This window comes from Pyrus communis, chromosome 13 (genome assembly GCF_041283825.1).
Source record: "Pyrus communis isolate YQ-2024b chromosome 13, ASM4128382v1, whole genome shotgun sequence".
Taxonomy (NCBI): domain Eukaryota; kingdom Viridiplantae; phylum Streptophyta; class Magnoliopsida; order Rosales; family Rosaceae; genus Pyrus; species Pyrus communis.
The window spans coordinates 14,659,736-14,675,261 of NC_142577.1; the positions used below are offsets into that span (position 1 = coordinate 14,659,736).

The 15,526-nt window shown below is 36.5% G+C and overlaps 2 protein-coding genes and 1 long non-coding RNA gene across 5 annotated transcripts; 2 read left to right on the forward strand and 1 right to left on the reverse strand.

Annotated features, from left to right (window-relative positions):
- The first annotated feature begins 1,286 nt into the window (after positions 1 to 1,286).
- On the forward strand, positions 1,287 to 8,427 carry CAC2 (acetyl Co-enzyme a carboxylase biotin carboxylase subunit). Of its 3 annotated transcripts, XM_068476154.2 has the most exons (17): positions 1,380 to 1,584; positions 1,861 to 1,918; positions 2,178 to 2,239; positions 2,886 to 3,211; positions 3,942 to 4,083; positions 4,822 to 4,920; positions 5,024 to 5,080; positions 5,731 to 5,802; positions 6,062 to 6,151; positions 6,279 to 6,338; positions 6,512 to 6,697; positions 6,789 to 6,881; positions 6,960 to 7,041; positions 7,307 to 7,413; positions 7,511 to 7,586; positions 7,874 to 7,983; positions 8,085 to 8,427. In XM_068476154.2, exons 3-17 carry the CDS (start codon positions 2,195 to 2,197, stop codon positions 8,121 to 8,123), a joined length of 1,584 nt encoding a protein of 527 aa, XP_068332255.2. In that variant the 5' UTR covers positions 1,380 to 1,584; positions 1,861 to 1,918; positions 2,178 to 2,194; the 3' UTR covers positions 8,124 to 8,427. The 3 variants fall into 3 exon arrangements, with proteins under 3 accessions (XP_068332254.2, XP_068332256.2, XP_068332255.2); XM_068476153.2 differs by lacking the exon at positions 1,861 to 1,918 and having other exon boundaries at positions 1,287 to 1,584; XM_068476155.2 differs by lacking the exon at positions 1,861 to 1,918 and having other exon boundaries at positions 1,292 to 1,579.
- An 830-nt stretch (positions 8,428 to 9,257) lies between these two features.
- On the forward strand, positions 9,258 to 11,921 carry LOC137736069 (uncharacterized). Its single transcript, XR_015954609.1, has 3 exons — positions 9,258 to 9,503; positions 9,625 to 9,703; positions 11,555 to 11,921. It is a non-coding gene; the product is annotated as an uncharacterized LOC137736069 (long non-coding RNA).
- On the reverse strand, positions 11,429 to 13,787 carry LOC137738268 (FCS-Like Zinc finger 14). Its single transcript, XM_068477897.2, has 2 exons — positions 12,954 to 13,787; positions 11,429 to 11,728 (listed from the first exon to the last, which is right to left on the reverse strand). The coding sequence occupies exons 1-2, from the start codon at positions 13,442 to 13,444 to the stop codon at positions 11,569 to 11,571; spliced, it is 651 nt and encodes a 216-aa protein (XP_068333998.2). The 5' UTR covers positions 13,445 to 13,787; the 3' UTR covers positions 11,429 to 11,568.
- Between the last annotated feature and the right edge of the window lie 1,739 nt (positions 13,788 to 15,526).

Consider the following 15,526-nt stretch of genomic DNA (forward strand, 5'->3'; position numbering starts at 1 on the left):
CTATTTATACACTCAAGGGGGAGTGTTGCAATCCTATTAGATTAGGAATGTGATTGTGCAAATCCTAGTATATCTTGGAATATCTCTCATATTCCTATTAAGAGTAGATTACCTATTAAATGTTGTAATTCTAAAGGGTAAGGAATTAATCTTCCCTACTACTATAAATAAAGGCACAATGGGGTGGAATAACACACACCCACAATTACATATCTCTATTCTCTCTACTATTGCCGCACCTTTCTCTATTTCTATGGCCTCCATAATTGTTCAGTAAATTATGCCTACAACAATAAGGTGTGTTTTTAATTAAATTAAACTTAGTTCAAACCCTTTTCATTAAAGCACCGTTAAATTTATTTGTGAATTTAATTAAACTACCGTCGGATGTTTTAAAATTTAACTGTTGAATATGAATAAATTATTGCAAAGTAAAAGTTGGACCCCAAAAAAATTGGCTACAAGGGGGACTACATTTGACCACTCTGATTCCCCTTTGGCCAAATAATGGCCTTGTGGACTCTATAAAATTATAGTCCAACCATTGGTTGGAGATGAGATTTTAAACAAATCAAGCTACTTTTTTACTTTTGGATATTTAGCTCACTTCATTAGAGATGGCCTTATGGCTCATTTGTTACCACAAACTATCTTTGTTGGATTGACTTAGCATGAACTGAATAGTAATAGAATTGTGATGCATTTGGTACAGTTTCAAGCTAAAAAATTGGACAATGAAAACATAATTATTTGAATGATGGAATACTATCATTTGATTATTTGTAATTTCAGTAACTTTTTTCTCACCTCATGAACCGGAAGATTAATACTTGGAACAAGAGGGTGATCGGAATCAAGTGTTGAACTTGGGTGTTGAAACTTCTTAAGCCTACCCTATTTCCTCCCAGATTGTTGGTTATCTTCAGAATATAGTGTATCCAGGTGAAATCTAAAATGCTTGTGACAAAAGCAATTTTATTTCTTTCATACTTACTTTCTTTGTCTCCTTCATGTAAGACTGCCCTCTTGCATCAAAATTAAAATTCTTTGTCCATCTAAATTAGATTCATTTGGAATAATGTCTTGTCAGATGAAAACAAAATGATTAAGATAAAATGTATCGTGTTATTCTAGATGTATACGGTATCAACCATATGGTTAAACTACTCCCGATTTTGCTTTGGTTTTTATTAAATTATTCTTCAACTCAAAATGTCTTACGTTCTATTGTGAATATAATAATTTTGTTTTGTCAATATAATATATACTCTACATGCCCATTTTACATTGCGACACATGTCGTTCATTTATATTTACTTATATCGTAACACATTACACACGACTTGCTAATCCACGTGTTAGTGATTGTTGTGAGGACTTACTAGCGAGTGTTTTAAGTGCACTGGAACACCGCCGCCGCAGTGGCTGTGTAGTAGCCGTGCAATCTAACTAGCTCTCCTCCGTCAGCCGTCCTCCACTTCTCTTCCTCCCTTCACCGCCCAGCTCGGCCCACACTCCTCCTTCTTCTTCATTGGCAATTTGGCATTGTCAACAGCAACATTAGTAACCTAAACTCATTGTAAGGTTAGTCTGTGAATTCGATTTAATGTTTTGCTTTTCGTTTTATATCTCGTTTTGAGGATTATGGATAGAGAGTGGAGTGGCCGCCGGGGAAGGGGGAGGGCGGCGGCTGTCAGGGCTGGCGGTACTTTTCCCATTTCCTTGTGGGCGGAGATTTCAATCACTCGCTCCCCTCGTTTTTATCGACAACTCTACTCTCTTTATATCTACCGTCGGACCTTCCCACGTTCTCATCTCTCTCTCTCTCTCTCTCTCTCTCGACCTCTTGGGGTACCAAAGATTCTTCCTTTTCTTCTTCTTCATTCAATCTGATCTTGATCTGGGCCAATACAGAAAGGTATTTCCCTGTACCAGTTTCAAATTTTTAGCATTTGAATCGTTTCGAAATGGCAGCAACTTCCCATTTTTTGGGTTGTGGTCTCTTTCTGTGATAGAATTACAATCATGCGAAATTGCGAATGGTTGATTCCTCCTTAGCTTCTGCTTGATTTTGTCGAAAGAGTTTTACAATTTCTAACAAATTACACTGTTTTTTGTTGTTGTTCTGTAATGGCGGTGACTGAGATATTTGGTTTTGTTTATTTGGTGTAACTCAGGTCGGTTTGTTTCGAAAATGGACGCCATAATGCCCATCTGCAAGACTGTCACGCCAACTCCGGTGAGTTCCGCTGTTACCCTTTGCTTATTTCATTTTTTTGAATTGGGTCTGGGTTTCATATGCCATGTGGTGTTCTAATTTGTTGGAATTAGAGTGGCTAATCAATTGATCTTAATCCCTATATGATCGGTGTGATAGTGAATTATTCAAGGTTGATGCAAGCTTTCTATATGTTGAGGGAAGTGTTACTGGCACTCCAAAAATCTCATTCTACACTCCTCACAAGTGTATTTTTCTTTCCTAATATAGAAAGTTTGGAGTGTAGAATGAGATTTTTGGGATGCCAATAACAATTCACTATGTTGAAACGGATCGACTTTTCAAATGTGTTTTACTTAGCTTGAGGTTTGGTCTAGGTTCTTATATGGACTGAAGAACATGTCTTGGTTACCTTTTATATCTTCAGTTTTGTAGAAAAGCTCAAAACTTTACCTTTGTTTATTCGATGCAGTAAAACAGATATTAAGACTAATTAGGGTAACGTATTGGAATTCCTAGATAAATAGCATTACAAAACAAAGGTCTGCTTGTTTTATGTCTTCAGAATCCTGTACCTTAATGCTTCTGTTATAATCTCCATACTTAATTTGTTGTTTATTCACATTTTCCTTTACCTTTGGTTTTCGTTTTCTTCTGTCAACGAAAGGGCTTATTTTTTGGGAGAACTAGGGAGATCCGTAGTTCTCAGTGTAGCTTTATGGTGGGAAATAAAGTCAACTTTTTAAGGCAGAGAGTTCAGGGTGCTCAAGTTAGTGTTAAATCCAGAAAGCATGGGGGAGCTCTTCATGCTACATGTCGTGCTGAAAAAATTCTGGTGGCAAATAGAGGGGAAATTGCTGTTCGCGTTATTCGAACAGCCCATGAGATGGGAATACCTTGTGTGGCTGTTTACTCAACAATAGATAAGGATGCACTTCATGTGAAATTGGCTGACGAATCAGTTTGTATTGGTGAAGCAGCAAGCAGTCAATCGTAAGTGCTTGATCATTTACATTGTTCTTTGTCCCACTGTCCCCACAACACCCCCACATACCCCCCCCCCCCCCCCCCCCCAAAACAAAAACAAAAAAAAAAACCAACAAATGAATCTTTTCTGAAAACCATTTAAGTTTATGAGTTAGGAATCCGAAAGGAACCATGATATCTTTTTTTAATTATTCAACGTACAGTAATTACGGAAGAGTGATCTGATCATTCATTACAATTCTTTTTGTATCTCACTTAGTAACAATTATAAAGTTATCTTAATTACTAAGATGTGGCTGGCAAGATTACAAATATGTGATTATTAGTATTTTTCTGTTGGAAAGAAGTCGAGGATGAAAGTAAAACACATAATAACATCACGGATAGATAATCATTGTTTATAAAGATGTGAAAGTAAAACACATAATAACATCACGGATAGATAATCATTGTTTGTAAAGATGTGAAATAAAGAAACTGAAAACAAAGATTGTAGCGGTAATGGACTAATGGTTTTAAATGCCTCATGCCTTTTACTTGGCATGGCACAACATAGGATGTGACCTAGCCCTTCCATGCCCATTTGAATTGTGCCATGCTCAAGCTGGCCTGCCTTGTTTTTCTACTCTACCTGTGAACTACATTCTTTATGTTAATATGATAATAAATTTTTGTCCCAACTTCTGTTACAGATGATAATGATTAAGCTTGGCCATTTTGATATGTCTTTCTGCAGGTACTTAGTTGTTCCAAATGTTTTATCTGCTGCCATCAGTCGGAAATGTACAATGTTGCATCCAGGATATGGTTTCCTTTCTGAGAATGCATCATTTGTTGAAATGTGCAAAGAACATGGAATCAATTTTATTGGGCCTAAGGTAAGTACTTCAATTAAAATAAAAATAACACTTTAAAAACTTCAAGCTAGGAAGTTTTTTGCTATTCTCTTAGTTCTAATTTTTAGATGTAAACGAGGCACGGTCAAAGGTGGTGGCTTGAGTGTGTGATAGTCCCATCCCATTTCAAGGAAATTTCTTTTCCGTTTTGCCTCTCATTTCAGCCCTCTCTCTTCCATTCTCTTATTTAGTTCCAAGGCTCAGCTCACTGCATTGTGAAGTCCTGGGTTCGTGCCATGTGAACATGGTAAGCTAGAGTCCAATTCTCTTGCTAACCTGGTGACGAAGAATTTATGGTCACCTACCAATGGACTATATATCAAGGGTGGATAATAAATTGGATGTGCTTTTAATGTTTTAATCTCAACCCTTGATATCAATTCCAAGGGTTAGTGACCAAGAGAACATTTCTGTGATAAGTTCATGCGAGATATTAGATTGATTTATTAGCTAGCTTTTTGGTGATTAATGAATATAATATTTCAACTTGGAAAAAATTATTTTGTCCCTTAGACAGAAATGATATATATATATATATACACACTTATATTTTTTTTTTCTTTAGTTGTATTTTATTTGGTTTTATACATTATATTGCACTTGTTCCATACATCTTAGAGTGAATGGTAATGAAGCACTTGGTTCTATATTTAGTTACTTATTAGTTAATTCATGTTCTCATGTTGGACAAATGTTTGAAATTCTGATTACAATTTGCAGCCGGAGAGCATCCGTGTTATGGGTGATAAATCAACTGCCAGAGACACAATGAAGAAAGCAGGTGTCCCAACTGTACCTGGAAGTGATGGATTACTACAGGTATGTACTTTAACCTTAGGTATTATAAGTTTCAAGCCTCCTGAACTAGATGGTCATAAAAATTAATATTTCCTTGATTGTACTCTCTTTTTATCCTTTACAGAGCACAGAGGAAGGAATCAGGCTTGCAGATGAGATTGGTTTTCCTGTAATGATCAAGGTAAAGTATCTTGTCTTATTATGTCTCATGATAATTAAAACTCATTATACCCCGCTATGTCCTAGAATTTACAGTGCAGACCTTTTAGTGTTAACATAGAAAATTAAAAAGTTAAACGTATTCCTAATGTACCAAATTTCTTTTCCCTTTTTATAAAAAAAAAAAAAGGAAATTAATGATTTAATATAATAGAATTATTTATTAACTTCTTTTCAATTGTTAACTGATTAATTTAGAGGAACACATGCCAATTGCATAGAATAGCTGCTCATGAATTGTATCTGTTTGACGCTAGTACGCTACCCAATTTCCTTGCTATAATGTTAAACTATGAAGATGTACCAACTCAATGAAGCTATAATAAAAGTTTTGTAGGTTTGAATTTTGAGTTTCAGTCAAGCATGCAGTTCCTTACAGAAATTTAAGTTTGCAGCTTAGTTCCTAGTAACTACTAACTATAAACTGTTATCTCTGATCTTTGGATGAGTCCGTTTCATCATTTGGCAGAAACAATTCTAAACGATTTCAATTATAATTGTGTTACATATAAACTCGAATATTTTTTTTCAAACACTGAGTTAAGGAAAGCCAATATGGATTTTTGTCTGTTATTGTTTCTGTTAAATGATAAGCATGTTTTGCTATTGAAGGCCACAGCAGGAGGTGGAGGACGTGGCATGCGTCTTGCTAAAGAACCTGAGGAGTTTGTGAAGTTGTTGCAGGTACTGTACCCAATGCATTGTATTCTTATTTTGTTGCTTTGCTGATGCCTTCTTTTATTGTTTGTCTTCTCCAAAAGTGTTTCGTTGATCATTTTTGGAGATATTGTTTAAGTTTTGTGTCAGATAAATGTCACTATAAATTTGTATGGTTGGGCTCTTAGTTTAGTTGGTCTTGTTATCCTTAAATGAGCATTATATTTTTGTATTACATTGCTGTTTCCATCGGTTTATTTTTTTGCCTCAATTTGATTGTTTGCAGCAAGCAAAGAGTGAGGCTGCAGCTGCTTTTGGAAATGATGGAGTTTATTTGGAAAAGTACATCCAAAATCCTAGACACATTGAGTTTCAGGTAATGTGCTTGTAAAAGTTCCTGATGATTTTTATGGTGTATATTGTATGTTTTGAATTATTAGTAGTATTCATTTTGACATTTGACACAAACCTGCAATCTCTTGATTTATCCCTTGTAAAAACAGGTTCTTGCAGATAAATTTGGTAATGTTATTCACTTTGGAGAGCGGGATTGCAGCATCCAGGTACTTTAACTGGCCTTATTAGTTGCACGAATCACTGTGAAAGTTTATTTCTAGTTATTAGATTACACCTGTCTTCAAGTTATTATTCATTTATCCTCTAGTCATTTCTAAGAAATGCAAAACCCAATGACCCCTGCCAAATTGTTTTCATTTGTTGAATGTAACGTTCACAGAGAAGGAACCAAAAGCTTCTGGAAGAAGCACCTTCCCCTGCATTGACCCCAGAACTGCGGAAAGCTATGGGTGATGCAGCAGTTGCAGCAGCAGCATCTATTGGCTACATTGGTGTTGGAACCATTGAATTCCTTTTGGACGAAAGAGGTTCCTTTTACTTCATGGAAATGAACACTCGGATTCAGGTTAAACTAATCTTTTGAGGATGGCTTTGACTGGTATTAAAAATTTGCTTAATTATGCTAAACTATAATCTTTTTGCCAATGGAACGACAGGTTGAGCATCCTGTGACAGAAATGATTTCCTCTGTTGACTTGATTGAAGAACAAATTCGTGTGGCTATGGGTGAAAAACTCCGATACACGCAGGTAATTACAGTAGTGTAGTTTTTGAGATATATTTGACGCTTTCTGTCCAATGTCTGACGGAGGTAGCTCCATCTACAGGAAGATATAGTGCTCAGAGGACATTCAATTGAATGCCGTATCAATGCAGAAGATGCTTTTAAAGGATTCCGACCTGGGCCAGGTATGTATACATAGTTATATTCTGGTTCCCTAGGTTAATTGCTTAGTACAGCATGACACTTACGCAACATTTGGTCTTTTTCTGTTATTCTGTTATTCTGTATTGTACTATGTGATGCAGCCAACACTGACGATATAGGGTTCTAAGTTAGTTCAGCACTCCAAGAATTCCATTTATTTTACTAGGGTTGCGCATGTACTGGTTTAACAATGACATTATGTATTCACTCTGTTTTTAATACATAATCTTCTGCGTTTTTTAACAGGAAGAATAACAGCCTACTTACCATCTGGAGGTCCCTTTGTTCGAATGGATAGCCATGTTTATCCTGATTATGTGGTTCCTCCAAACTATGATTCCCTTCTTGGAAAGGTTTGTGACCCATATACATCACCAATATAATATTATAGCTTTCAGGTTTATTGTTCTAAATTTTAATCACTTTGGCAATATTGCTCTCTTGATGTAGCTTATTGTTTGGGCACCAACAAGAGAAAAGGCGATTGAGCGAATGAAGAGGGCTCTTGACGACACTGTTATAACAGGTAAATAATAATATAGTTCATTGGTGGAATCACTCAGTTTTATTTAATTTTTATGTTAGCATAATTGGACTTTATGTAGAAGAAACTTCGTGTGAGCCATTTGAATTTAAGCAGTGCTGTGAATAGAACCGAAGGGGCAAGTGTTTTTTTTTTTTTTTTTTTTTTTTTTCTTTGTTGGTCAAAGTTTTATTGAGAGTTTCAGGTTGCTTTAATTCATGATGTAAATCTGGAACACTCCTTTTTCGTTGTTAATGGTGGTTGATGTAGTTATTGCCTTTGTTCCACAGGGGTTCCCACAACCATTGAATACCATAAACTTATCCTTGACATAGAGGATTTCAAAAATGGCAAGGTTGATACTGCTTTTATTCCAAAGCATGAAGAGGAGCTACAAGCGGTAAGAAACTAGTCTAACCCTGAACATAAATTTACCGGCGAGCCTTCGATTTTCCATTCTGGGTTCTCATATTTACTAATTTCTCTTTCATGTGCCTACAGCCCCAACATTTGGTGCCCGCGGCCGCTGCCAAGAACTAGCTGGTGCATCTGCTTACATGGATGGCTCTCTAATTGCCACTATGTATCTGGTCTAGTCGACCACATTTAAACGGCAAATCTTTCGCTTTTTTGTACGAGTTATATAATTCGTGTCCTTTTTATACTTATTAGAACTAATAATATTATTCACATGCCTTGCATTTGAGTATTTCATTGAAATTTTGACATGTTCATGTGTTTCAGTTGGGTGTACAAACTTGTATTGCTCACCCTATGTGTATTTGCAAACTATTTATATTTAGCAAGATCCTTGTTTCATAATTTAGGTTTAATCCTAATATCATTTCGGGGTTTGACTTTCTGCTGAATTTCGTTCTTAGGTTGGAGATGTTTTTTCGATGTACCCAGAACATGAGCCGGTAATCACAAAACTAAATCTAAACAAATTTAGAAAACTATTCAACATTGCTTTTAGTTTTTAACTTTACTTGGTACATCATTATTTCTACAGTTCGTGCAAATTATTGTCTAGTTTTGTTGTGTCTTGGAGAAAAATCTTATTCTAGTAGGCAGCGCGTGTTTGGGTTTGGAATTAGAATATCATTCGTATCCTGCCCTTCCCATCCCATCCACTATTCTAAAAATCTCTACCTATGCCTCATGTAGGCGTTAGGAGATTGGTCATTAGTTCGATTAATGTCTAGGTATTTGAAAATTAAGAAAGGGTTCCTAGATCTGCTGGGGTGTCCACCTAAACCGCCTAAATCGCCTAGCTTGCCTAGGCACTTGTCTAGGTAGTGACACACTTAGATAGAAAATAAATAATTTTCATTTTGCATATTTTTTTTTCAATAAATTGTAAAATACTTGTTGCATACTTAAATGAACACACATTATATCCTTATTTCCCATGTTTTCATTGTGTTTCAATATTTGATAATGTATATGTCATTCTATTTTGTAGTTTATGATGAAATTATATATTTTTTTAAGTAGAATCATACACTTATTTATACGAAATATAATAGATTTACTTAAATCTATCTAGTCTATATAGGTGCCCGCCTAGCCTCTAGGCCCTAGCCCTCTCTCCTTATTTTTGTAAAAAAAAAAAAATATGTTCATACATAAAGTGGGTAGGAAAATGCTAGTTATTAATTAAAAAGAATAAATTGTATAGGAAAAGAGAACTGTGATTGTCGTTGCTGTGTTTCATTCCATCGGCGGTGGCAGCAGCAGCAGCACATTGTGCTTCTAAGATTTCTGTGATTCTCAAAACCCCAAACAGGAAAACCAAAAAGAAAGATTATAAGAACTCGTTTGGTTTGGTTCGGTGTTGGGTTTTCGCTGACTGGAGCTGCAATCTCTCACCTCGTCTGGAAAGATCTTCTCGTCCACCGCTTCGCTCTTTCCTCCGATGTATGTAACCCATCAACTTTCTCACCTCTTTCTCTCTCTCTCTCTCTTTATACACATACACACATACACTCGTACATATGATTTCAAATTTTCATTTTCTTTGTTGTGGGGGATTTTGTAGGTGAAGCAAAAGTTTGATGCTCTTGAAGGTAGACTTGTGAACTTCTTTATCACCAGACCCGAATCATCATCCCGCTCAGGTATTATTATTTTTGTTTTTGTTTTTTTTATTCTTATGATTGGATTTGTGATTTGGTTGAATTTCTGATAGTTTTATGCAGTAGCCCCCGACCAATTCATCATTTTTTTTTCAGAACTAATCATTACCCATCTTAATAATCTCAAAATTAGGACAAATGATTAGCATTTGATGGTTATTATGTGTGAGTTTTAACAATGCCAATGATATTCTATTTGGGTTTTGGTTATAATTGCATATTTTTCTGACATGAATTTCAGCAGTCAATTGCTGCACAACGTCACGTTACTTGGGTCTGTTACTAAATGGGAATAATTGAAAAACTAATGTAGATTGTTCATTGTAATGATCTTGGCAAGGATGTGGAGTGTTTTCCTAGAACGAAATGTTGAGGGACCTTTGCATGGTCTTTTAAGGAGTGGGGCTACTCTGCCTATTGCCAATTGATTTTAGGGTGGAACCTCAACCCTTTTCAAGCCTTTTCCCGGCATAGAAAGGATGTTTTCCTTGGTTCGTAGATATAATTGTTTATAATGGGGTGCGTGTGTGTGTGTGTGTGTGTTATCTGTGTCAATGAGTAAGTCGATTGGAACCTAATGGAGCCATAAAGTAGATTTTCTAAGAGGAGCTTTTGCGGGAAAGTTAATAGATGGAATACATTAGATGCCATCTGAATTCAGAGTGTAGTTAGAGAGTCAAATCAAAGAAAAGAAATAAACACGTTACAAGGATAATTCCGTTCATGTGCTCAGTAGATGTCTCAAGTTTGAAGAAATAGTCGACACTAGAAGCAGGGAAAAACTAATATCAGGATAAAAACTCAGTCACGTCCGGTTTAGCTTCCATGATATTGGATGAATTTATTTCGTGTCAAAGAAATGAGGTTATGTCAAGTTAGACCTCTATCAGAGTTAGCCTTAGTTTGGTACTGAGGTGTTTTTGAAAAAAGTGGCTATCAAGAAAAGCTGGGAGCTTTTTTATGTTTGGTAAACATTCAGCTTTAGCTTTTTTTTACAGTTTTGGGTGAAAAAAAAGCCAAAACACAAAGCTGCAAAACCCAGCTTTGAAAAACCAGCTTTTTTTCACATATGTTTTACATAAAAGTTTATCAAACACTATAATACTGCTTTTTTTTTTTTTTCAAAAGCACTTTTAACAAAAAAGTTTACCAAACACTCTGCTGTTTTATTTCACAGCTGCTTATTCTCACAGCACAGTAGAAACATTTTTTTTTCAAAGCACAGCAATACCAAACCAGCCCTTAGTATATGAGCCGTGTCCTGCTGACAGCCTTGTGGGTTTGGAAAGGCCGATAATTTAGTCAAAGGGGAAGCAAGCATAAGTTGGATTGCTGCTGCCAACACTTGCAACATGATCACCAATTGGCACTTGACAGCGTCTTAACCAAGATGGTTATTCACATCCATCTTCTAGTCCATTATTGTTAGTTTTTGAACAACTGATTCAGTGATTGCATTTGACTTGTATTTGGCGGGTTGAGGGTCACTACATTTTTACTTGGACGAAATTATTGAATTTCCTTGTTTTCTGATGCTAAGTTGAACTTGATATTGAATTTCGTTGGCTTCTGATGCCAAGTTGAACTTGATTCATACATAAAAATCAAGATATTTCATTTGTCAGGGACACTATTGGATGGCGAGTTCGCTACCAAAATATTATAACTGACTTGCTCCAATCCAAGTTACCATTGTATAACTGAAACTTATGGAAAGCAGTAACATTATTGTATATATGTCTCTACCGCGGATTATATAATTTCCCAATTTGTCAGTACAACTTCTCCAATCTAATAAAAAAAAATTCCCTTTTTCTATTATTTACTATATAGGTATACGAAAACTTTCATACCACCTCAACCCCGGCCAAGAAGACGAGCGGACTGGAGCATGGCGACGCTGAGTAATCAAGTGATTTTAATGCTTCGGATCTGCACTTGCCCTTGTGATCGTCGCTGCGCATGTGCTTGTCACGGCACTCAGCGCTGCAAAATGCTTTCTCACCTCTGCAAACAAGGGGGAATTGAATGCTTTGTTAGTGAAGAATCTAAAGTTAGATGAGAGGATATAAAAGATGCCAAGTATATATGCAAAGACCCATTCCCCTTTTCCAAATTGGCTACTTCATAGCCCTACCATTCGAAAAAACAGTCAACAAGAGATATTGGAACAAAACAAAACCAGCTGGAATTTTCTCCATCAATAATTGTATCAAAATATCTCACCACCATGGAGTTTACAACCATTCGGAAAGCTCAACTTTTGCTAAGAAGATAAACAAGAGAGAACAACTTTGCTCAGTACCTTCGATTAAGGTACAAAAAATAAACCCATATACGATGTATACCGGGTAGACTTGTTCTCCAAGACCCCATGTCCAAGGAAATAGTGGTCACCCACTATTTGATCTTAATCCAACAGTTGTGGTCCTTTTAACTTTTGTTGTTGTATTTTCTCCTCCACCATTGGAACAAGATCGAACTATTGGTGACCGCAATTTTCTTGGACCATGGGGTCTAAGAGAACGGGACTTGTATAACAGGTGGATGCATTGAGTAGAGTGGCGATGCTACACCATGGTAAAAAAAGTGAGCAATTTTTTATCCCAAAGAAATGAACACTTTCTCAAAGGAGTACTAGTAACTTGGTAAGAAAGTAATAATAAGTAAACAGCTGGGAGCTGGCATCTATCCTAAGTTTCCAAAGATGCATGTTCCATTGAGTCCGAAGATAAAACAAAACTGACATTACTTCTTAAGCATGCAACAGTCTAATGACACTATTGTCAAACTAATGATTGGTGTACAGCCTGGCATATAATTTTATGGTGATATATACATAAATCAACACAAAATGTCACTAATGGATTTTGCTTGATTTTCTTTGAAACAACCGGCTTCGATGCAATCAAATGAGAACCTAAGTTAAGGATTTACGTGTGAAAACCAATCGACAAGCTACTTATTGATGCTAGAGTACTCAAGTTTTACTTTGTCTGTCAAGCTTGTATCTTGCTCTTCACAATCTCCCACATTACACAACATAATCAATAAGCAAACACTAATCCCATATACAAAATCAACAACGTGGTTCAAAATCCACGATTTCCTAAATCACGCTTCACCAAAATCAATCATCAAAAGTGATTAACTCGTAACTATACATCAAGAGAACATATATACATGTCTCTGTGTGTGTATATATGTATGTATATATAACTTTTGTTTTTACCTGTACATGAAAATGTCCAGTCCATGAAGCTGCTTCTTGCAAAGATAACAACAACTGAGAAAATCGGAAGCCCAAAACTCTCTTCCCACTTCACCAATACTCCATGGAGAAGTAGAGAACACCCCAGGGGCCACCACCATACCAGCATTAGGATCATCCACAACCCAACTCAGCTTATCATCGAAATAAACCCGCTTCGATGTCAAATTGTTTCCGAAATGCGATATCACACACGTATAGCTCTCAGACAATTCATCCACCACAGCCCCAGCCCTCTCCACGCAAAACCCACCTCTGAAATTAGCTGCAGAGACTATGGGGATTGGGCTCGACCTTGGTGACTTTTCAGACAAAGCCGCTTCATTGGGGCTGCCCAAACCAGTCATGGCAGCCACTATTCCAAGCCCAACAACCCCATCTTGGAAATTTCTTGGGGATTTGATTGACTTGGGGAACTTGTCAGAGGAAATTGACTTGGAAAAATATTCCATCTTCCGGGAAAGTCTGCAACTGGGTTTTGTTCAGATTCTCGTACTTTTGCTAAATTGAATGGTTGGTGATTTTGTTTTAGCTGATTTAAAGGAGGATTGCCAAAGCAGAGGAAGACTGAGGTAATAGAGAAAAGGGCTTTCTTGACTCTTTATAGGAAACCATGAAGTATTGGAGATATTATTTTTTGCTAACTTCAGTGCAGCTCTGAGAGAAGTACCCCGTCTTTCTCTCTCTAAAATCTATAAAGCTTGAGTATTTCTAGAGAGAGAAACCTCCTAGAGAGAGAGAGATGCAGAGGCAGACCACCTTTCAGGTCTCTTCTGTCTGGCCTTCTCCAACGCCTCTGAGATATGAGAGGAAAGGGCAATATAAATAGGAGTAGGATTCTCCCTTCTTTTTCCCTATATTTCATTGTCCTTCTATTTGAACGATCACAATTAAATCATATCAACATTTTATATTAATTTTTTATAATAAAAGAAAGATAAAGTAGAGAATGTGAAAAGGGAAGATAGAACGAGACTGCAAGAGGAGTGAAGAGAATCCTAATCTATATAAATGCACTATTTTTTTTAATTAAATTTTTTATTAAATTATTATTCTTGCAATAAAAATACAGAAACAATAATTTTTCATTTTATTTTGTAATAATTGGTGGTTGTCACTTTCCTTATTCTTTCTTTTTCGCATATTGGCCCCTCCATGTTTTGGTTAATAAATCATGGCCGTTGAGTTGTTAGATTCTTTTACATCTTTCATATTTGTGTCCATAAAAAAAATTTAAAAAAACTCCTTGTATATTTTGATGGCTAGCAAAAAGACCATAATATTTGCGAGTGAGTTCCTTCAAAAATAAGTTTCGTTTTATTTCGTAACTTGTTCACAAAAAATTGTCTCACTAAATTAAGATTTGATAAAAAATAAAAATAAAAAAAAGTTTTGTTTATATTCAAAGCAATGATCTTTCCTTCAAAAGAATATTTAACTATTAAGAGTACGACTCTTGTTCTCTTAAATATCTCACAACATTATGATAGTGTTGACTCTAAAAATTATAAAGTCTACGTGGCGCACAGGCCGAGTAACTAATAAGCTAACTACGTCATTCGATTGAATGCGAGATGTGCCAACTCGTCGACTGAGCTCGGCCAAGGAGTAAAATTTGTTGATGTTCTGTTGAGCACGTTGCTAACTTCTTCATCTTGCGACTGCGGCCGAGGAATGAACAAATCTCGGCCTTTGGATTCTCAAGCCTGAAGACAAGGCTGCTAGTTCTGCGAAGTTCATGAATCGTCGGCGTCGAATTTAGTCACGGTGATTATATTTGTGAGAGTATAAGCACGTCGAATCGAAATCAGACTATATGGACATAAGTATTCAAAAGCAATGTGCGTCTTGATGGTAAATGTGGTTCGGCCCTCAGAATGCCGAACTCTGAAACTCACTTGGGAGTATCCAATCATAAAACTAATCAGCGTTTAATGCGCCGAATGTCGTAACTCGTAACACCTCACTTTGCAGAGAAGGCTAATGAGATGACATCTGCCAATAAGGATTCGAAAATCCTTCTCGACCGAGACTTGGATAGATAACCAATCGGCCTCGACGCAGTGCTATTTATCCAAACTGAAGGTGCTCCTCGATCGGTTGATTATACGGCAACAGTGCTGTTTATCCAAACTGAAGATATTTGCCGATTGCCTTCACAGTGCTGTTTATCCAAACTGAAAGTGTGTCGACGAAAAAAGGAAATAAAAAAAATCTCAAGCTGTTTGAGAGGTTTGCGCAAGGCAATTGTGTGCTGAATTGGAGGTCCCTGAATTGCACCCTCTTTTCTCTATTTATAGCAGCAAAACCCAATCCTAACCATACTTGAACTAGGACTCCTTACCCCAATCCATCTTATCTCAACCAATCCCACTTCTATTAGGATTTTGAATTCAACCTCTTACTAGGCCACATTCACTTCCACTTTCCGGTATCCTTATCTGGCCGAGAATCCTTACTACATCAAGACTTAACCACTTCATTCATTTGCTTCGCAATAGGGCCCACCTACTTCCTATTCATCTGGAATATTC

What these genes read in the sequence shown, in the direction of transcription:
- CAC2 (XM_068476153.2), top strand. Translation starts at nt 2,195, where the DNA reads ATGGACGCCATAATGCCCATCTGCAAGACTGTCACGCCAACTCCG. An exon ending in GAAGTGATGGATTACTACAG is followed by an intron (nt 4,921 to 5,023) that starts GTATGTACTTTA and finishes TATCCTTTACAG; the next exon opens with AGCACAGAGGAAGGAATCAG. An exon ending in ATGATTCCCTTCTTGGAAAG is followed by an intron (nt 7,414 to 7,510) that starts GTTTGTGACCCA and finishes CTCTTGATGTAG; the next exon opens with CTTATTGTTTGGGCACCAAC.
- LOC137738268 (XM_068477897.2), bottom strand. Translation starts at nt 13,444, where the DNA reads ATGGAATATTTTTCCAAGTCAATTTCCTCTGACAAGTTCCCCAAGTCA. An exon ending in CTGGACATTTTCATGTACAG is followed by an intron (nt 11,729 to 12,953) that starts GTAAAAACAAAA and finishes CCTTGTTTGCAG; the next exon opens with AGGTGAGAAAGCATTTTGCA.